Source organism: Oncorhynchus mykiss, chromosome 16 (assembly GCF_057628025.1).
Source record: "Oncorhynchus mykiss isolate SJ-2025 chromosome 16, ASM5762802v1, whole genome shotgun sequence".
NCBI lineage: Eukaryota > Metazoa > Chordata > Actinopteri > Salmoniformes > Salmonidae > Oncorhynchus > Oncorhynchus mykiss.
Window position 1 is genome coordinate 35,153,185 of NC_143037.1, and position 22,517 is coordinate 35,175,701.

The 22,517-nt window shown below is 41.2% G+C and overlaps 1 protein-coding gene across 1 annotated transcript; it reads left to right on the top strand.

Annotated features, from left to right (window-relative positions):
* Positions 1-5,231: 5,231 nt before the first annotated feature.
* Positions 5,232-22,273, top strand: kiaa2013 (KIAA2013 ortholog). Its single transcript, XM_021565632.3, has 3 exons — positions 5,232-6,889; positions 11,870-12,732; positions 20,125-22,273. The coding sequence occupies exons 1-3, from the start codon at positions 5,920-5,922 to the stop codon at positions 20,155-20,157; spliced, it is 1,866 nt and encodes a 621-aa protein (XP_021421307.1). The 5' UTR covers positions 5,232-5,919; the 3' UTR covers positions 20,158-22,273.
* The last annotated feature ends 244 nt before the right edge of the window (positions 22,274-22,517 follow it).

Consider the following 22,517-nt stretch of genomic DNA (forward strand, 5'->3'; position numbering starts at 1 on the left):
GGATTTAAACATGTATGTCCCCCTGGCATAAGCTACTACTGCATTACCGATACCTTGAACAAAGCACTCAAACACATCCACTGTTCGCCTGTGAAAACTCAGACCTGGAAATGAACAGATAACACTCTTCAATTAACAAGGAAAACAAGGTAAACATATACATTTATTTTGCTTAGCCTTAACGATATGATAGTTAAACATTGTAGCTGTAAATTTTGACCAGTATATACACATGATTAGAACAAGCATCATACTGGGCACTGCACAACAAGAGGTTTTGCACACACAAACCAACTGTGGGCGTGCGACAAACTCGAACACACATTTCTTCTCTCTTTCACAGATGATCTTCAATCAAAAGGACATTGCTAACCACACAAATACAATTAATAAATGTGCTTCTCATAAATCATTAACCGTTTGCAATGTTTGGTTATTTAGAATAAGGCCTGGCTTTAGATGAGGTGACAGAGGACATAAGGATGATCATCACAGTATCCATAACAGTGGTGGCTGCATCATAAGCTTGAAAATGTGGAAAGTGGTACTTAATGTGTTGTATTTGATTTGCCACAAACATATCACTTTGTATTCCGGACAACAGGTTAATCGCTTTGCCACATTTTTTGCAGTGTTACTTTAGTGCATTGTTGCAAACAGGATTTAGGAATATTTTTATTCTGTACAGTCTTCTTTCTTTTTACTCTGTAAATTAGGTTAGTATTGTGGATGAACTATAATGTTTTTGATCCATCCTCAATTTTCTCATTTTACATTTGAGTAATTTCATATTCAAAAAGGCACTCGCACATCCAAGCGATCTTTGCTGCAGGTGCATGGGAACAGTTGAATAAGAAGAGAGAAAAAATAAGAAACCTGCATACTGCTCTTGCTAGTATCACTGCTCTTTATTAAGCTTTACGTATCGGCCTCAAGTCTTCTGTACAGAGCTTTTGTGAGTGTTTATAATTTGCACCCTTATGTAGACATTGCTCCACCCACATCCATTCAATGCATCAAGGGGTGTTGGAGTTGAGGGAAAATAAGCAAGTGTTACCAAATATAACAATGTGCATTTCAAAAGTATTCTAATAAAGTGTGTACATCAAACATGTCTGTGAAACCACAATGAGGACATCGACCTATCAAATCAAACTTTGTCACATGCGCCGAATACAACAAGCGTAGACCTTACCGTGAAATACTTACTTACAAGCCCGTAACCAACAGTGCAGTTCAAGAAGAGTTCATATTTACCAAATAAACTAAGGTAAAAAATAAATACAAATTATCAAAAGTAACACAATAACGAGGCTATATACACAGGGTACCGGTACTGAGTCAGTGTGCAGAGGTACAGGTTAGTTGAGGTAATTTGTACATGTAGGTAGGGCTGAAGTGACTATGCATATAGTCGGGTGGCCATTTGATTAATTGTTAAGCAGTCTTATGGATTTGGGGTAAAAGCTGTTAAGGAGCCTTTTGGTCCTAGACTTGGCGCTCCGGTACCGCTTGTCGTGCTGTAGCAGAGAAAACAGTCTGACTTGTGTGACTGGCGTGTGACAATTTCATGGGCTTTCCTTTGACACTGGAAGCTGGATGCTTGGCCCCAGTGATGTACTGGGCCGTACGCACTACCCTCTGTAGTGCCTTTCGGTCAGATGCCAAGAAGTTGCCATACCAGGCAGTGATGCAACCAGTCATGCTCTCGATGGTGCAGCAGTATACGTTTTTGAGGATCTGGGGAAACATGCCAAATCTTTTCAGTCTCCTGAGGGGGGAAAGGTTTTGTCATGCCCTCTTCACAACTGTCTCGATATGTTTGGACCATGATAGTTCGTTGGTGATGAAGACACCAAGGAACTTGAAACTCTCGACCCGCAACACTACAGCCCGTCAATGTTAATGAGGGCCTGTTCGGCCCGACTTTCCTGTAGTCCACGATCAGCTCCTTTGTTTTCAAATAAGTTTTCATAAATCATTGGGTACAGTACAAGAAAAAAACAGAGTAATCTGAAGTTGCAGCATTAACTCATGTTCCCATTTACAACATAATGATGAAATGCCCATGCATGTTAAGACCTTCTGGGAACAATGTCTGGAGGGTGAAAATCCCAAAACATTCTCTTTTGCTCAGAGCATTAATTATATCACCTCCCCTATCTGATATCTTGACTTTCTCTATGCCACAAAAATCACAAAAAAAAAAGGTAGAATTGTCATGTTTTTGGTCATTAAAATGTTCTACAACTGGATAATCTCTGTCATTTCTCCTGATTTAACTTTTATGGTCACTAATTCTCTGTTTGAGCGAACAAGAGGTTTTACCTACATAACACAGCCCACATGGACATTACCAAAAGGTCTTGGTGATGAGACTCATGCATGTTACAGTGCCTTCGGAAAGTATTCAGACCCCTAGACTTTTCCCACATGTTTTTTAACGTTACAGCCTTACTTTAAAATGTATTTAAAATCCTCATCAATCTACCACAATACCCCATAATGACAAAACAAAAACAGTTTTTTATAAATAAATAAGCATTCAGACCATTTACTCAGTACTTTGTTGAAACACATTTGGCAGCGATTACAGCCTGGAGTCTTCTTGGGTATGACGCTACAAGCTTGGCAAACCAGTATATGGGGAGTTTCTCCGATTCTTCTCTACAGATCCTCTCAAGCTCTGTCAGGTTAGTTGAGAAGCATTGCTGAACTGCTATTTTATGGTCTCTCCAGAGATGTTCGATTGGCTTAAAGTCCAGGCTCTGGCTGCTCAAGGACATTCAGAGCCTTGTCCTGAAGCCACTTCTGTGTTGTCTTGGCTGTGTGCTTATGGTCGTTGTCCTGTTGGAAAGTGAACTTTCGCCCCAGTCTGAGGTCCTGAGCGCTCTGGAGAAGGTTTTCATCAAGGATCTCTCGGTACTTTTCTCCATTCATCCTGACTAGTCTCCCAGTCCCTGCCGCTGAAAAACACCCCCACATCATGATGCTGCCACCACGCTTCACAGTAGGGATGGTGCCAGGTTTTCTCCAGACGTGACACTTGGCATTCAGGCTAAAGAGGTCAATCTTGGTTTTATTAGACCAGAGAATCTAGTTTCTCATGGTCTGAGAGTCTTTAGGTGCCTTTTGGCAAACTCTAAGCGGGCTGTCATGTGCCTTTTACTGAGGAGTGGCTTCCGTCTGGCCACTCTACCATAAAGGCCTGATTGGTGGAGTGCTGCAGAGATGGTTGTCTTTCTGGAAGGTTCTCCCATCTCAACAGAGAAACTCTAGAGCTCTGTCAGAGTGACCATTGGGTTCTTAGTCACCTCCCTGACCAAGGCCCTTCTCCCCCGATTGCTCAGCTTGGCCGGGCGACCAGCTCTAGGAAGAGTCTCAGTGGTTCCAAACTTCTTCCATTTAAGAATGATGAGGCCACTGTGTTCTTGGGGACCTTCAATGCTGCAGACATTTTGTGGTACCCTTGCGCACGTGTACCTCGACACAATCCTGTCTCTGAGCTCGACGGACAATTCCATCAACCTCATGGCTTGGTTTTTGCTCTGACATGCACTGTCAACGGTGGGACCTTACATAGACAGGAGTGTGCCTTTCCAAATCATGTCCATCATGTCATGTCCAATGCACCCGAGCTCAATTTCGAGTCTCATAGCAAAGGGTCTGAATACTTAAGTAAATCATGTATTTCTGTTTTTATATGTAATAAATGTGCAAACATTTCTAAAAACCTGTTTTCGCTTTGTTATTATAGGGTATTGTGTGTAAATTAATGACAAAAAAATGATCATATTTAATCAATTTTAGAATAAGGCTGTAACTTAACAAAATGCAGAAAAGGGGGTCTGAATACTTTCCGAAGGCACTGTATATTGTAAATGCCACCACTTCAGACAATCTTTTTTTTTAACCCATCGACCAGTTAGGTGCCTTTCCTAGTGAGGCATTGGAAAACCTCTCAGGTCTTTGTGGTTAAGTCGGTGCTTGAAATTCACTGCTGGACTGAGGGACCTTACAGATAATTGTATGTGTGGGATAGAGATGAGGTATTCATTTAAAAAATCATGTTAAACATTATTATTGCACACAGAGTGAGTCCATGCAACTTATGTGACTGATTAGCAAATTTCAACTCCTGAACCTATTTAGTTTTGCCATAACAAAGAGGTTGAATACCTAGACTCAAGACATTTCAGCTTTTCATTTTGAATTAATTATTACAATTTCAAAAAACATAATTCCACTTTGACATTATGGGGTATTGTTTGTAGGCCAGTGACATTTTTTTAATGCAATTTAAATTCAGACTAACAAGAAAATGTGGAAAAAGTCGACAGTGTGAATATTCATGTGCCTTAATAACAAATTTGTATTCAATCCATAAATACGAATAAATTGCTAAAATTACGAGTTGGTTTAGCCACAAAAAAAAAACAGGAACCATTCCTTTGTCTCACACCTTGGGCCCTCTCTCCCACACGCCCATAAGCTTGATACCTGTAACATCTTAATGGATAACTTATATATCCTAACTTCACTTTGCCAGGCAACTCAACTTTAAAACTCAAAAGAACAGACAATGACTCGTCTGTTTCCTCCCTCTCACCCCCCTGTCTGTGTTGCATCAAACGACGAGCATCACATACACCGGGAATATTTTCCCACAGCTAGTCAACGTTTATATCTACTGCTACCCCAGGTACCACTCCTTTCATTGGTGCCCTTTTCTTGAGAAGGAAACAATTCACTTTCCTTGCCCCCATTCGTTTTACTTCGAGCGCATTCTTCCACTGCCCAACAGAAACACAAACAATTATCACTAGACCAACTTCTAGTTACCCTCACCGATTCCACCTGACCCAACACCCCCACAGTGAAACCACAATAGGATCAGCCAAAAGGTAAGAGTCCACCTTTTCCACTTCACTCCTACTGTCACATACTCTTCTTCATCCTGATCCTCGGTGCATACCACGGTCTCCGATAACTTTACCACATCTACCACCTCCGATACTTCACCCTCATTCACTTCCATTTCTTCCCCTGTCTACCATTCTTCTTTGACAAACCATCTCCCTTTTTCCCCACAATTTCTATCCGACTCAAGCTCACCCTCTTCGTCCCTCAATCTCTTAGACCTCTTCTCTCTCACTTTTCCATCAGTTCAGTCACAAACTTTCTAGCTAATAAAAAACACAGTGTCGTAAAAATTCCCAACTAATTCCGACACTTCCGGTGCTATCATCCAACGTGATTTGCGGTAATTTCAGTAAACCCATGCAGAAGTGTCAACGATAGATTGGTGAGTTGCTTGAAAAGTATTCCAGCTCAAAAAGGAATGAAATCCCAACTGCTAGACATAAGCGACAAATGAGCAACAATTGCACTCAATGGATTTATTGCCACGATGTGAGAAACAAATGCAAAGTGTCGCCTAACTAGCAGCGCAATGCTAGTTTGCAACCGCCATAACTTAGCTAGCTTGCTAGGTACGTTAGCTCACTTAACTTGTTTTGGTTAGCTTGTTAGCATGCTAACTGGTTAGGTTTGACAGCAATCAAGATTTGACATGGACATTTTAGCTAAGGTGCTGTTATTTGGATAGCAACATACAGTAGCTATATAATATTTGAGTACCAGGTTATTAGCATCGCTAGTTAACGTTATCTAGCTAGGTAAAGTTAGCTTAACTACCGTGTGCATTGCTAGCTACTATAGTTGTCAACAGGAAAGACTTCCTACACTAATAACTCAAAACTTAAGCAGTCATCTCCTGATCTAACGTTGATATTGGTTAGAGAGAATGGAGAACCACCTTTGACGGTCCTGTTTTTTTTGTTATACTGGTAATTAGGTACTATTGCTAACTACTCAAATTGCAAACTTGAGTTATAGTGACTCTAAAGCATAAATACAATGTGGCTCCAGCAAAGACTAAAGGGCCTACCAGGTCTGCTGTCAAGCAGCTGGGCTAGAAGAATGCTCATTGGACTGCTGTTTTTCCTAATCTTCTACTGGTACCTTAGCTCAGACGGCGCTTTGAGGTTGTTCAGTGGCTTAGGCCAGTCGGGTGGGCCAGCTGGACAATGCCTCCAGACTGAGATCCACAGGTGGAAGTCACTGGTGGACCGGGGCGAGGGAATCTACACTACTCCCCAGGAGAAAGCGGTCACGCCTTTCGTCTCAGGTAACGGCCATTTCCTGGTGGACATTGACTCCAACAGACTGTGGGTGGCCTCATCCTCCCAGCCCGGCTCGGCCCCAGTTTACCAGACTGAGTACTCACCCATAGTGGGCATCCACGTCCCGGGGATGCGGGCCAAGGCGAGGGCCACCATGCTCTGGTTCCGCAAAGGGGCTGTCCTGTCCGTCCGCTGCGTCCTCCCAGGGGGAGCCGGCAGCTCCGGATCAGCCCGTGACTGCCTCACCATCCGAGAAGAGTTCATCGCCCACCGCAGCCGGCCCAATGTCTTCCTCCAGAGGATCCACATCAACAACCCCTCTGAGCGGGCCGCCACCCTGGAGGTGTCCACCGAAATGCCCTCATTCGGGAGCAAGTTCTCAGCCAGTGTAGAGAAGGTGGAGGACAAGGAGGTTGTGCTGTCATCGGGCCGCGTGGTTCTGCCGGAGAAGAACCAGATAGTGCTGGTGGTGGTGGCCACCAATAAGCTGGGCAGCCGCATCCAGGCGGCTGCCAAGTCAGAGTTTTCCGAGAATGTGTTGTCGGTGGTGTGGATGTCAGAGCCCATCGAGTCGGCCAAGCTGGAGGAGACCTTCACCAGGCTCCGATACGGAGCCAAGAAAGAACTGGGAGAGCTGCTGAGGGCCAACGTAGAAGATCTGGTCCAGGACCACCAACAGGCCTGGATGGACCTCTTCATCTCTGGTGAGTGAATACAAAGTCGAGGCTGAGATGCCATGCCTTTTGCATTGCAGTGCAGAATGATGTTGTGGTATTTAGATAACTCTCACATGCTTTCTCATAGACTACAGGATGAAACAATTATTGGATGGTATTTGCATGCTACCTGATTATGATGAATGACTAGGCTAATGAATGATGTAGTTCTAGATCAAATTACAATAGAGCTGGGAGATATAGACAAAATTCCATATCGTGGTAAATCAAAGAAGAAAAAATTTGCGATGCGATACAAGTGTTGATCCCATGTTTTATGGACTGAAATAAAAGATCTCATAAATCTTCCATACGCACAAAAAGCTTATTTCTCTAAAATAAAATAATTTGTGAGCATTTCTCATTTGCCAAGATATTCCATCGACCTGACAAATGTGGCACATCAAGAAGCTGATTAAACAGCATGATCATTACAAAGATGCACCTTGTGCTGGGGACAATTAAAGGCCACTCTAAAATGTGCAGTTTTGTCACACAACATAATGCCACTTATGTCTCAAGTTTTGAGGGAGCGTGCTATTGGCATGCTGACTGCAGGAATGTCCACCCGAGCTGTTGCCTCCAGCGTCATTTTAGAGAATTTGTCCAACCGGCCTCACAACCGCAGACCACGTGTATGGCGGCATGTGGGCGAGTGGTTAGCTTATGTCAACGTTGTGAACAGAGTACCCCTATGGTGGCGGTGGGGTTATGGTATGGGCAGGCATGAGCTACGGAAAATGAACAGAATTGCATTTTATCGATGGCAATTTGAATGCACAGAGATACCGTGACGAGATCCTGAGGCCCATTGTTGTGCCATTCATCTGCCGCCATCAACTCATGTTTCAGCATGATAATGCACGGCCCCCCAATACAATTAATTCCATTCCCCACCCCCAAGAACCCCCCAATGCACCAACAACCAAGATAAGGAACTAAAGAGAAAAAAGGAAAAGACAGAAGAAAACAGCAAACAACAATGCAAAAAAAAATTAAACAAAATAATACATTTTAAACAAAGGACATGAAGGACAACTGAAATCATAACAGCAATGCCAACTGTATATGTTTGTGTGCATGTCTGGCACTATTACATGTATGTGTGTGTTCTTGTATGTGTTTATTTGAATGAGAGTGTGTGTATAATCATGTGTACAAACACCTGCACGGCATCAGCCTCAAACCGGCATTAGTTGTAAAAACACTGCCACTTAGTGTCATTCAAATGTACTTTGTTTTATTTAGCTTTTTTTTCCCTTTATCTTTATCTTATATTTTTTTCCCTTTGACCATCATTCTCTCTCACACACAGCACCTCCACTCCCACTTGTCTCCAATTCCACATACCAACCCTCAGCCCATCCCATCTATCTCTGCTGGCCATCCACTTCGGTTTCTATGCAACACATATCTTTCAACTATGCTATGATGTTTAACGTACAATTTCAATCTATCTAATCGAATAGAATCTACAGATTGCGTGTTGAAGATAAATACTTTTACTAAGAGTATTAGTAATTGACTGACCCGGTCTCTCCAGATCTCCTAACAGTACTATTTCTAGGGTCAATTTTAAATCAATGCTATGCATTTTCAGCCATTCCTGAACCTGAGACCAGAAACAGGCTACCTGAGGGCAATACCAAAATAAATGCTTGATTCTGTATCCTCACAACAAAATCTGCAGAACTTCGATGATTTTATGCCCCAAATATTCAACATTTTGTTGGTGGCAAGAATTCTATATAATAATTTTAGCTGAAAAGCAAGTCTTTAAATCTTGCGTTGTTTCATATATCAAATCATACCATGGAATCGGTACATCAAAAATCTCTTCCCAACTATTTTAAAATCTGTATGGCACAGTTGTCAACATCCTGGTCCTCAAATGAAACTTTCCTAATTATGTTATTTTTATTCCTCCGCCAGTTTTGATTCTTTATATTGGGCAGACAGACCAGTTCCCCACCTCCTCCCGCTGCCACCCGCCTCCTCCATTTTTGGGGCAATGTTGTAATCAATTGGTTGTACTCTTGGATTGAGCAGACCTTCCCGTACAATTCTGATAACTCCATGAAGGACATAACTTTACCATTACAATTTACAATATAATTTAATAATTTCAAACATCTTTCCCATAAATACAGGTATTTTATCAATTTGAGTTCAGCCATAATATTTGTGGTAATATTTGTTCTATCTTTTCAGGGGGATGAAATTGTAGCCAGCTCTGCAATGCGTGTTTGAAAAAGACAGAAAATCTCACATTTTCTAAATGTCCATTGCTTGTGTTTCTTGGCCCAAGCAAGTCTCTTCTTCTTATTGGTGTCCAGTAGCAGTTTCTTTGCAGCAATTTGACCATGAAGGCCTGATTCACACAGTCTCCTCTGAACAGTTTATGTTGAGATGTGTTTGTTACTTGAACTCTGTGAAGAATTTATTTGGCTGCAATTTCTGAGGCTGGTAACTCTGTAATGAACTTATCCTCTGCAGCAGAGGTAACTCTGGGTCTTCCATTCCTGTGGCGGTCCTCATGAGAGCCAGTTTCATCATAGTCCTTGATGGTTTTTGTGACTGCAAAAACCGTATTGACTGACCTTTATGTCTTAAAGTAATGATGGACTGTCGTTTCTCTTTGCTTATTTGAGCTGTTCTTGCCATACTATGGACGTGGTCTTTTACCAAATAGGGCTATCTTCTGTACCTTATCACTACCCCACTACCTTGTCACAACACAACTGATTGGCTCAAATGCATTATGAAGGAAAGAAATTCCACAAATTAACTTTTAACATGGCACGGCTATTAAATGAAATGCATTCCATGTGACTACCTCATGAAGCTGGTTGAGATAATGCCCAGAGTGTGCAAAGGGTGGCTATTTGAAGAATCTCAAATATAAAATGTATTTTGATTTGTTTAACACTTTTTTTGGTTACTACATGATTCCATATGCATTATTTCATAGTTTTGATGTCTTCACTATTATTCTACAATATAGAAAAACCCTTGAATGAGTAGGTATTCTAAAACTTTTGACCGGTAGTGTACATTCCTTACACATGTAAATGTATTAATGAGTTTGAGAATGGTGACATGAATAAGTACATTTCAAGCTAGAATCTAACAGCAAAATAAAAGTAAGCTACCGGAGACAACTCTCATCTGGCTATACCTGCTGAATGGGGCTTACAATATATTTAGATTCTCCACCAGCAATAGCTTTGGTAGTTTTGCTTGAAATAATATATGTTCATTTTTAGATGTACAGGTTACAAGTACAAGTTTAAAATGTCATAGCAAGGACAAAAGTCACTTTTGCAAGGTGCACTGCTTGGCCGAAGAGAAGATCAATCTGTAAAAACATCCAAACGTTCAAAACCATTCGATTTTGAGTTGGGGTGGTGAAATCCAAAGTTGTGCTATATATTCATTGCCTATGTCATAGCTAATTTGTAAACAAATATTGATACATTACTAGCTAACACTTAATCTGCAAAATTGCAAGTTAATTCGTAGGTGATGGTGATTTCAGAACCAAAGTGCGGGGACAAAAACCATAGGCTACAATCTGATAGTGTTAGTGGGGTGGTAGATACCTTGTCTCCCTTAAGCGGCCTACATAGTACATACATTATTTATACCCACGCACAAACACGTACACACGTCAGCACAGAGAGGCCATGAGCTCCATCAGCAGATTTGAATTTATAATGGAACATTAATATGTTTATGCAACAAATGGTAGTGCATCGAACCGAATTGCACCGATTCGTTCGCTAATCAAACGGAATCGTTTAAACTAAAACATATTGTTCCTGTGTCGGAACGGAGCCCATTTTATCTAGATGATTCGTATCGAATCCACATCCCGACTATATCAGGAAGTCTAGACTGATGTCCTACAAAAACTTTCCAGCGCTAGACCTAGGCTACTTTGCTCTGCTCATCGGGCGCATCAAATAACATTTTATTGGTGTCCTAAACAGTACATACATATGAGATGAGTAATGCCAGAAATGTAAACATTATTAAGTGAATGAGATACCGTAGAATAGTATAGAAAACAGTACATACATATGAGTAATGCCAGATATATAAACATTGTTAGTGACTAGTGTTCCATTCCTGAAAGGGGCCAGTGATTTCTAGTCTATGCCTATAGGCAGCAGCCTCCAAAGTGGTCGTGATTGCTGTTTAACAGTCTGATGGCCTTGAGATAGAAGCTGTTTTTCAGTCTCTCAGTCCCAGCTTTGATGCACCTGTACTGACCTCACCTTCTGGATGATAGCGTGGTGAACAGGCAGCGGCTCGGGTGGTTGATGTCCTTGATGATCTTTTTGGCCTTCCTGTGACATCGGGTGCTGTAGGTGTCCTGGAGGGTGGGTAGTTTGCCCCCGGTAATGTGTTGGGCAGACCGCATCACCCTCTGGAAAGCCTTGCGGTTGCAGGCGGAGCAGTTGCCGTTGCAGGTGGTACAGCACGACAGGATGCATTCAATTGTGAATCTGTAAAAGTTTGTGAGGGTTTTAGGTGACAAGCCAAATTTCTTTAGCCTCCTGAGGTTGAAGAGTCTCTGTTGCGCCTTCTTCAGTCGATTTCAGTTTGTCAGTGACGTGTACGCCAAGGAACTTGAAGCTTTCCACCTTCTCCACTGTAGATGGGGGTTGTGCAAAAAAAAGAAAACACCAAACATGACACGTAATTAAACACTGATAGATAAGGACAGCCACACATTTGAAATACAACGATATACAAAATACAAATAATACAACAAAAAATATTACAACTACAACAATTGTGTGTGTCTGTGTGTGTGTTTGTTTCTGTGTGTGTATCCCCTTCACAGTCCCCGCAATTCCGTGAGATGTTCTGGAACGTCGGTACTTTTCAGTTGATCATCCCAGCTCTACTATGTTGACATATTCTGTTCCCACATCTGCTGTGTGTGTATCTGTCCTGCAGGGGTGGAGATGCGTAAGATCACCGACGCACACACGCCATCCAGCGCCACAGTCAACACCACGCTCTACTACGTCCTCTCGGCCTCACCGGCTCCCCTGCTGGACCGCCGTCTTGGCACTGAGGAGCGCGCCCGTCTGGAGTCCAGCCTCAACTACGCCGACCACTGCTTCAGCGGGCATGCCACAATGCACGCTGAGAACCTGTGGCCGGAGCGGGTCAGCAGCGTGGCCCAAGTCCTGCAGCTGGTCAACCTGTGGACCCTCACCCTGCAGAAGAGGGGCTGCAAGGTGCTGGTGGCGGCGGGCGCCCACGGCGTTATGCAGGGTGCCGTGCTCAGCTTCGGAGGCCTCTCATTCAACGAAAACCACCTTCAGTTCCAGGCAGACCCGGACGTGCTGCACAACAGCTACGCGCTGCGGGGAATCCACTACAACCAGGACCTGATCAACCTGGCTGTGCTGCTGGACTCCGAGGGCAAACCATTTCTGCACGTGTCAGTCAAGCCCCAGGAGAAGCCCGTGGCACTGTACGCCTGCGAGGCGGGCTGCCTCAACGAGCCGGTGGAGCTGACGTCGTCGCTGGTGGAGGCCAAGGGCCACGTGTTCCCTGTGATGGTGACGCAGCCCATCACGCCGCTGCTCTACATCTCCACGGACCTTCGCCACCTGCAGGACCTGCGGCACACGCTGCACCTCAAGGCCATCCTGGCACACGAGGAGCACATGGCCAAGCAGTACCCGGGCCTGCCCTTCCTCTTCTGGTTCAGCGTGGCTTCGCTCATCACCCTCTTCCACCTCTTTCTCTTCAAGCTCATCTACAATGAGTACTGTGGCCCCGGCGCCAAGCCCCTCTTCAGGAGCAAGGTATAAAAACACAAACACAACTACTTTGAACTGATGAACAAAAAGCTATCCACAGCAAACTGATTTGAACTGATTAACAACTAAACTGTCAGTTGTTCTCTTCTCGATTTGTTTTTTCTGTGTGGTGGCGAGAATTCCCTTTTTCTTCAATGCCTTTTCGGGTGTCTATCTGTCTGTCTTAGCAGAGATATAGTTTGGATGTGTGTGTGGGATTTTGTCTTTGGAGTGGATTTGCATAATTGCTGTGCACCCCCTCGCCCATTTTCCTGCTCTCCTCTGTACAAACCAGAAATTATTTGGTGTGTTGTCTTTTCTATGGATGAAAGCAATATTTTTGAGAAGTCATTTGACGACAAATTATCTAATTGGAAAGTAAAGCACAATATTTAGTGGGGTCTGAAATTATTGACACCCTTGTTAAAGATAACCCTCGTTAAAGGAATAATCACTGTATAAAATAAATAACTCCCAATACGGAGCTTTGGGAGGTTGTATTATTTTTATATTAATACAGTTGCTCTGAGATTTTGTTTCACAAGTCTCTCAAAATGAGTGCAAAATTATTGACTTCCCTAAAGATTCTTATAAATAAAGTAGTCAAAAGTTTCGAATTTGGTCCCATATTCCGAGCACGCAATGACTACATCAAGCTTGTGAATCTACAAACTTGTTGGATGCATTTGAAGTTTGTTTTTTGGTTGTGTTGCAGATTATTTTGTGCCCAATAGAATATGAATGGTAAATAATGTATTGTGTCATTTTGGAGTCACTATTATAAATAAGAATATAATGTTTCTGAACACTTCTACATTAATGTGGATGATTACGGATAATCCTGATTGAATAATGAAGTTACAGAGGGTCAAAGATCATACCCCCAAGACATGCTAACCTCTCACCAATAACTGGAGGTTAGCGTGTTTGGGGCATGATCTTTAACCCTCTAACTTTCTCACTCAACATTATTCACGATTAATTCAGGAGTATCCGTAATCATGGTAGCATCCACATTAATGTAGAAGTGTTTAGAAACATATTCTTATTTACAATAAAAGTGACTCCAAAATGACACAATACATAATTTATTATTCATTTCTGTTGAAAACAATCTGAAACGCAACCAAAACGAACTGCAAATGCATCCAACAAGTTTGTAGAGTCACAAGCTTGATGTAATCATTGCGTGCTAGGAATATGGGACCAAATACTAAACTTTTGACTACTTATTTATTATTTGGGGCGGCAGGGTAGCCTAGTGGTTAGAGCTTTGGACTAGTAAACGAAAGGTTTCATGTTCAAATCCCCGAGCTGACAAGGTACAAATCTGTCGCTCTGTTCCTAGGCCGTCATTGAAAATAAGAATTTGTTCTTAACTGACTTGCCTAGTTACCTTAAATAAAGGTAAAAAATATTTTACAAATAAAAAATTCTATGAATAATTAGGGGTGTCATTTTGACCCCTACCTCTTTGAAACGAAAAAAAATTGTACTTGTTAAACATTTGCTCAGAGTAAGAGAAGTTGCATTCGTATAATATAATCCCCCCAATATAACTCAGTATTTGAATTATTTATTTTATACAGTCATTATTGCTCATCTACATCAAGGATGTCAACAATTTCGGACCCCACTATATTTTGCAATGACTAGCCTTTTAATTTAAGCCTATATATGAGATATGTACATTTGATTAGAAAACGTCTATGTCATTGATCACAGCAGTATAAGGAGTCCTCATTTAAGATGTCGGACCACAAAATCCCAGTTCTATTACTGAACATTTAACTATATGCACTAGCGTTGTCATAATACTAGTATCGTGTTAAGGAAAAAACAAAACATGAAGCGGACTTAATTTCTCCAGAATAACTGTCCTAATGTTGAAAAAACACAAAATAAGTAGGTTTTTCAAGACCATAGTTTCATATTTTTCATGTTTTCTTTTTTGCCATGGATCTGGTATCGTAGTGTCGGGATACTGGTGTTGTGACAACCCTAACACGCACTAATGCATCAATAATATAGTCTTACTTGTTTCCTGACGCAAGTTGTTTTAGTCCATCGATTTCAGAAACAGTGCAAGCAACCTCCTTTTGTTGTACCTTATCAGAGAGGATGAGGCGACGTGAGTGGGTTTACTCCACCCAAAATCTGTCCACGTCAAGCAGATCATTATTTATTAATCAAGTGGAGTTTTTGTATGAGGGCTAATCAGTGTCAAATTTAGTCTAGTTAAAATTCATGTGTGAATCTTATTTTATCTAATAAGGTTTCGTAATGCTTAGGTTGTTACAAGTGTACTGATATCAATGTGATAACGTGACTTTTTGAGAAAATACACTTTAAATCGGAGTTGTCCCGGTTGAAATTCGAGGCAAGCATAGAATCTCACTCTCCATTGAATAAAAGCGGTTGACGTCAACACACCTCATCAAATCGAAATCAAATTTTATCGGTCACATACACATATTTAGCCGGTGTTATTGCGGGTGTTAAAAAAATAAAATAAGATGTATCCACCAATCCAAAGACGGGAGTAGGCGGGAGCTTGACAGCCTGCCGTTTCCCTCTGTGGACAATGAATCCCATTGTTAGTGGAGACACAAGCATCTCGTCATTTTATCCATTATCTTTGACCTTATACGTATTTCCAAATGTAAGCTGCTTTTCCTGTCCGTGTGGATGCAAACAAGGTTTCCCCCCAACCTTAAGCCTCTGGTATAGCCAATGATGTGTTTTGTCCCCCTTTGTTCAATCCCTTTACTGGTGCCTTCAAGTCTTCTCTCAATCAACAAGTGTACGAATGTGGGTTTTGAATCTTTTCAGTTCTGTTCGCTTCAGTACTATCCTAATTTCTACCACCTCGATTTGACACGCGGCATAATAATTTCAGCAAGAAATTACTGAACCCAGATCGACCCAAGGTTGAGCTTCTTGTGGTCCGCCATCTTAAATGAGGACTCCTAATACGTTCAATGACACACAAGTGTTCTAATCAAATGTACATGTCTCATTTTAGACTACAGGCCTAAAACGCTAGTCATTGTAAAATATAGTGGGGTCTGAAATTCTAGACTTTGTTTCAAAATGAGAAAGAAAATATGCCCATCGGGCATTTAGCCAAAGAGAGACATAAACTGGAAAACGCTAACGGGGTTAAACGAGGTGGTTCTAATCCGGGAATTTTCCAAAAGCTTCTTGATACTCATCTATCTACAGTATTTGTTGCAAAATTAGATGTGTGTTTGAAATAATGGGCACTACGAAGGATGGACATTTCTACTGTAAGTGGTTGTGCTTTGATTAACTATGACTGAGCGCCGCCAACTAATCCCTTTTCGCCGTGTGGCATCGTTTTGGTTTGTGTGTATTTTTTTTAGTTTTTGGATGGTGTTTTCTTTTGATTCACTGATTAAATTAAGGAATTCAATTGTTCTCTCTTTGATAACCAATATAACAATAAGCTTGCTGTTTACTCATATCTATGTGTGTATAGGCACTCATCCTATCCCCAACCGACTTCTAGCTCCTAGGCACTTGTAGAGATTTCGATGACCGTTCCAGTAGCTCCACATTGTCTTCTGATAGGCCAGGTGGAATTTCTGCCATATTTCTTACACCTTTCCAATCTTCTTAGATCACATTTGCCCTGGGGTTAGAAGCTCAAGCTTGGGTCGATTTGGGATTGGGGTAAATCAAATCAAATTTATTTATATAGCCCTTCGTACATCAGCTGATATCTCAAAGTACTGTACAGAAACTCAGCCTAAAACCCCAAACAGCAAGCAATGCAGGTGTAGAAGCACGGTGGCTAGGAAAAACTCCCTAGAAAGGCCAAAACCTAGGAAGAAACCTAGAAACCAGGCTATGTGGGGTGGCCAGTCCTCTTCTGAATATGAATTCAATCACTTTTTGACAGCATCCTTTTTGATTTAAACAAAACTTTGCATATATGTTTGCCCATGGCAGTGCTGGGCGTTATACCTCCTCAACCGTCCAAATTCAATATTGAAATATTGATCATTTATCTGACCGAGACGCGCTCAGACAGAAAGACGCATCAATCTCAGTTAAAGCCCCCTGTCCCAGTATGTGTAGCCCTTGTATCTGATGGTTTCTGGACCAAAAGAGTATGGCATGTCATACTATTTTGGTCCAGAAAGCATCAGATACACGGGCTACACATACTGGGACAGGGGGGCGCTGTTTCACTCGCTTGGATGCTTTCTCCAGTGATGTAGTTTCAGCAGAGAGAGAGGCAAAGTGAGAGGGCTCACTCTTGACAAAATCTGTCCAATGCGTTTCTATGGGAATAATATGCAGACCTAAGCTTGTCGCCAGCTTTCCCAACTTTGGGACAAAGACTCCCATTGTTAGGGCGGAGATACGAGCATCTCATCATTATATACAGAGCTCTGATTTCAGCCTCTTGCAAATTTGAAAGGAAAGTTGGCGGGTGCATAGGGCACTGTTAGGATGCTGGATTGCCCTAAAGTAAAGTGATGTTTTGCCAAAATTATGTAATTATTCCTGTCTAAAAATATATTTTTTAAATAATTCACCAAGGAGCTTGACTTAGCCATCCATTTGGGTAGGGTGCATGGCAATAGGTCTAGTTGATTGAGTTGCGGCTGTCGGTGAAAAGCGTCTAAAATATGTGTGAAGATAATGTGTCTTCACACATATATACAGTGCCTTGCGAAAGTATTCGGCCCCCTTGAACTTTGCGACCTTTTGCCACATCTCAGGCTTCAAACATAAAGATATAAAACTGTATTTTTTTGTGAAGAATCAACAACAAGCGGGACACAATCATGAAGTGGATATTGGATATTTCAAACTTTTTTAACAAATCAAAAACTGAAAAATTGGGCGTGCAAAATTATTCAGCCCCCTTAAGTTAATACTTTGTAGCGCCACCTTTTGCTGCGATTACAGCTGTAAGTCGCTTGGGGTATGTCTATCAGTTTTGCACATCGAGAGACTGAAATTTTTCCCATTCCTCCTTGAAAAACAGCTCGAGCTCAGTGAGGTTGGATGGAGAGCATTTGTGAACAGCAGTTTTCAGTTCTTTCCACAGATTCTCGATTGGATTCAGGTCTGGACTTTGACTTGGCCATTCTAACACCTGGATATGTTTATTTTTGAACCATTCCATTGTAGATTTTGCTTTATGTTTTGGATCATTGTCTTGTTGGAAGACAAATCTCCATCCCAGTCTCAGGTCTTTTGCAGACTCCATCAGGTTTTCTTCCAGAATGGTCCTGTATTTGGCTCCATCCATCTTCCCATCAATTTTAACCATCTTCCCTGTCCCTGCTGAAGAAAAGCAGGCCCAAACCATGATGCTGCCACCACCATGTTTGACAGTGGGGATGGTGTGTTCAGCTGTGTTGCTTTTACGCCAAACATAACGTTTTGCATTGTTGCCAAAAAGTTCAATTTTGGTTTCATCTGACCAGAGCACCTTCTTCCACATGTTTGGTGTGTCTCCCAGGTGGCTTGTGGCAAACTTTAAACTACACTTTTTATGGCTATCTTTAAGAAATGGCTTTCTTCTTGCCACTCTTCCATAAAGGCCAGATTTGTGCAATATACGACTGATTGTTGTCCTATGGACAGAGTCTCCCACCTCAGCTGTAGATCTCTGCAGTTCATCCAGAGTGATCATGGGCCTCTTGGCTGCATCTCTGATCAGTCTTCTCCTTGTATGAGCTGAAAGTTTAGAGGGACGGCCAGGTCTTGGAAGATTTGCAGTGGTCTGATAATCCTTCCATTTCAATATTATCGCTTGCACAGTGCTCCTTGGGATGTTTAAAGCTTGGGAAATCTTTTTGTATCCAAATCCGGCTTTAAACTTCTTCACAACAGTATCTCGGACCTGCCTGGTGTGTTCCTTGTTCTTCATGATGCTCTGCGCTTTTAACGGACCTCTGAGACTATCACAGTGCAGGTGCATTTATACGGAGACTTGATTACACACAGATGGATTGTATTTATCATCATTAGTCATTTAGGTCAACATTGGATCATTCAGAGATCCTCACTGAACTTCTGGAGAGAGTTTGCTGCACTGAAAGTAAAGGGGCTGAATAATTTTGCACGCCCAATTTTTCAGTTTTTGATTTGTTAAAAAAGTTTGAAATATCCAATAAATGTCGTTCCACTTCATGACTGTGTCCCACTTGTTGTTGATTCTTCACAAAAAAATACAGTTTTATATCTTTATGTTTGAAGCCTGAAATGTGGAAAAAGGTCGCAAAGTTCAAGGGGGCCGAATACTTTCGCAAGGCACTGTAATTTAATTTAAAATGTTGCATCATGAAGAAGCGGAGAGGGGTGTGGCGACGATATGGTGCGTCTCCAGAATGCATGCATCAGTAGGAAAGTGCCCATTTAGCCGCCAGTGGATCACAGTGTAACGATGTGTCCATATGGTAGAGAGAGGCTAGTGCTCTAGCCATAGTTGAGTTTGAACTTTTTAGATTTGTATCAATTTATGATTGGGGGAGGGGAGAGAGAGAGAGGGTTGTTGTTAACATTGTTCCTGTGTAATGCCTGAGTGTGCATCACACATGTGCATACCTACTGTAGACAAAGGTATAAGGAAATTAAACTGTTCCACGAAAATGTGCACACATTAATTACTGGCATGTAGATCGGTAGAAATTGTAGGATAAATTGTAAGCTTCCTCAAACTTGAAACTCCCGAGCTGCGTATGGTCTTTATTATTACACTTATTTCGAACATGTGTGCAAGCGCATGCACACACAGGAGGTCCTGGGAAAAAGTGGGCGAGCCTATGGAAATCAAATGCCCGTCCAACTGATTCATTCTGGCCCATGGAAAAATGGTCAGAAAGTGACTTTTTGGACCTGAATGCCAAAACATTCAGGAGATAGTATTCAAGAGCATGTTGTGTCTCAACCGATGGCGGAAACAACACAAAGACCTCAGATGTCAAATGGGCTCTAAGCTACAACCTATGCAAATAGGACAAAAATCTGAGTTTGCACATTATTGGATAATTGACTTTTAAGGTTGTTATTTTTTTATTATTTTTCTTAAATAAATTATGAAACAGTTTGACCACCTATTTGTACGTTTTTAAATGACATACATCTCAACCATTTATCTTTTCCAGTGATAATGACATGGATGTCTTATGGTATGTGAAATCAGTCAACTTTGAGCCACTTTATCTCTTGAATGTTTTGGTATTCATATCCGAAAGGTCACTCTCTGATCACTTCTACAATGGGCCAATATGTATGGAAGGTTTTGTTCAAATCAAAAGAGGTGCTATCAAAAAGTGATTTAATTCAAATGGATTTGTCTTGCATTTCCTATTTGCTCTTCCTGTTTATAACCCTCCCCTTTAAACTCACCAGGTGACGAAGCCAAGTGAGGAAATGGAAGCTTAGGAAGCAGCCATGACATCACAGGTGCAGAGTAGCAGCCAGTGAATTACATTGCCATAAAGTGTGTTACTGTTCTTGTCATCTGATTGGGGTCATTATTTGATAATGATATTTGTGTTGAGATGGTCAACGTGTTGATTTGACTTTCGACATGTTGGAGCTGAATTCAGAGAAAAAAGCTCACATTGCCTGATGAGGTCTTTCATTGGCAAGGCAAGTGAAAGTGTCATTCTTTACAGTGCTTCCATTCATTTTGGCAGGGCGACCTGTCGGTTTGAATGAATACCATCATCATTCACATTATTGGTCCTGTTGGTAAATGTTAATATCCATCCTTGCTTTCTTACTTGGAAGTCTAACATGGTCTAAAATGATTGCATTGGTAAAGGGTTCCACTATCTAGCTTTCACCAGTGTTGTTGTTACAGGGGATGGATTTTCTAATTATTTAAACAGGTCAATGTCCAATACCCCTGTAGTCTATTTTCTGCCAAGCTTAATATAGTCAAAATTAAGTATTAAAAAAATCTGAGGATCAGCTTGTGCCGAGCAAGTGTCAATTTAGTCTAAAGACCCATTGATATCAAACTGATGCTAAATTATCAGGTCCGTCCGGCAGTGTGCATTGGGTCTTAATTTCCTAGTGGAAAAAGTGAGTCTTATTGGTGAATTGCTCGAGTCTGCCACTCAATGCACTTCTTCAAGACCTCTGCTTCTGAACACCAAACATTGCTACGGTGACCAAAATATATTTACTTCCTGATCTTTTCCTGTCCCTTTACAGGAGATGTAGTAGTCATAGAAGTAGAATCCTAGAATAGGGATATAATTTATATGGTTCTAGTCACTGCTTTGTGCTGTTTCTACCATATAGAATTCTGGAATATGTGAGTTTTCCCTTCCCTTTTTTTCATGACATCTCATGACTGAAATGATTGCCACCCTTCATAAAGATGGTATATTGTGTTTGCATTTTTTGTTGTTGAAATTATATTTTATACTAATACAATTTCTCTGAATTTTTTGTTTTTTAATAAGTAATACAAAATATATAAAAGATGGGTCAATTTTTGGCACCCGTTTTCAATACTCCGTTACCCTCCCCTTGTGAGGATAACAGCACTGAGCCTTTTTAGGTACTGGGTTATTTTCTGCTTATCACATCCTCCTTTCAATACCAAACCCACCACTGGTGTGTGTGGCCAAAGAGCTTTATTTGCATGTCATCTGAACATAGCACTGGTTCCAATCCAAGTCAGTGCCAATGCCGTTTAACAAACTCCAGGCATTTACATTTATTGAATGACATGAAAATAGAGCTCTTTGGTCACGCACACCAGTGGTGGGTTTGGTGTCAAAAGAAGGCTGTGATGAGCAGAAAAAAACTCATACCTACTGTAAAATACGGTGGTGGGTGTTTTTTATGGGCCTATTTTGCTTCAACTGGTTAGGGCCAACGGCATCATGAACTTTACCCAGTATCAGGACATTTTAGCCAAAAACCTGGTTTCCTCTGCCAGGAGGCTAAAACTTGGCCTCAAGTGGATCTTCCAGCAAAACAATAACCCCAAGTACACATCAAATTACACAAAGAAATGTTTAATTGAACACAAAAATGTTTTATTGCAATGGCCATCGCAGTCTCTGGACCCCATTGAAAACCTGTGGTATGAATTGAAGAGGGCAGTCCATAAGAGTAGACAAAGGATATCAAGCTCTAGACTCTTATGCAAATTAATCTACCATGATTGAGTGAATTTATGCGCTTAATGTTGTTTTAAATACTCCAAAATTACTAGATAAACTGAGTCTACCAATCTGATTTGTTGTGAAGTGTGAATTGTTTTATTGTTCTCATGTATTTCATCTTTGTTCATATAGAATTTAAGGGCTTTTTTTAATCTGTTATTTTGATTGTAAGGAACTACTGAGTGTGCCTTTTTTAAATTAATTTATTCTGATTACACCTACAGTTTGGTTGGATTGTACTTGAATATAATGTAATTTGAGAGAAAATAAAAATGTGTAAGTTATTGTAAATTGATTTGGATAAATTACAAATGTATACATAAAGACTTTGAATTATACATTTGTTCAATTAAAGTATGCTGTCAGATAAATTGTTAAACTATTTTGTCAAATCTATGAAGTTCTATTTGTATTCAACAGTGATTTACTTGGGCCGGAGCTGCCCGGAACGCTGTACCTTCACTTCTAGTTTTGGGGGAATTGAGTACCTGCTCCTCTGTAAACACAACGTAGCCTATCGCTGGTCCAGATTCACACACCGAGGCAAAAAAAATCTGATCAGAGCTGAATGAATAGCAATGGAGAGTGGTCATTCATTTCCTCATTCCGCTTTGT

Coding starts and splice junctions, on each gene's coding strand:
- kiaa2013 (XM_021565632.3), top strand. CDS start 5,920: ATGTGGCTCCAGCAAAGACTAAAGGGCCTACCAGGTCTGCTGTCAAGC. Junction 6,890..11,869: donor GATGGACCTCTTCATCTCTG/GTGAGTGAATAC, acceptor TCTGTCCTGCAG/GGGTGGAGATGCGTAAGATC. Junction 12,733..20,124: donor AGCCCCTCTTCAGGAGCAAG/GTATAAAAACAC, acceptor TAAACTCACCAG/GTGACGAAGCCAAGTGAGGA.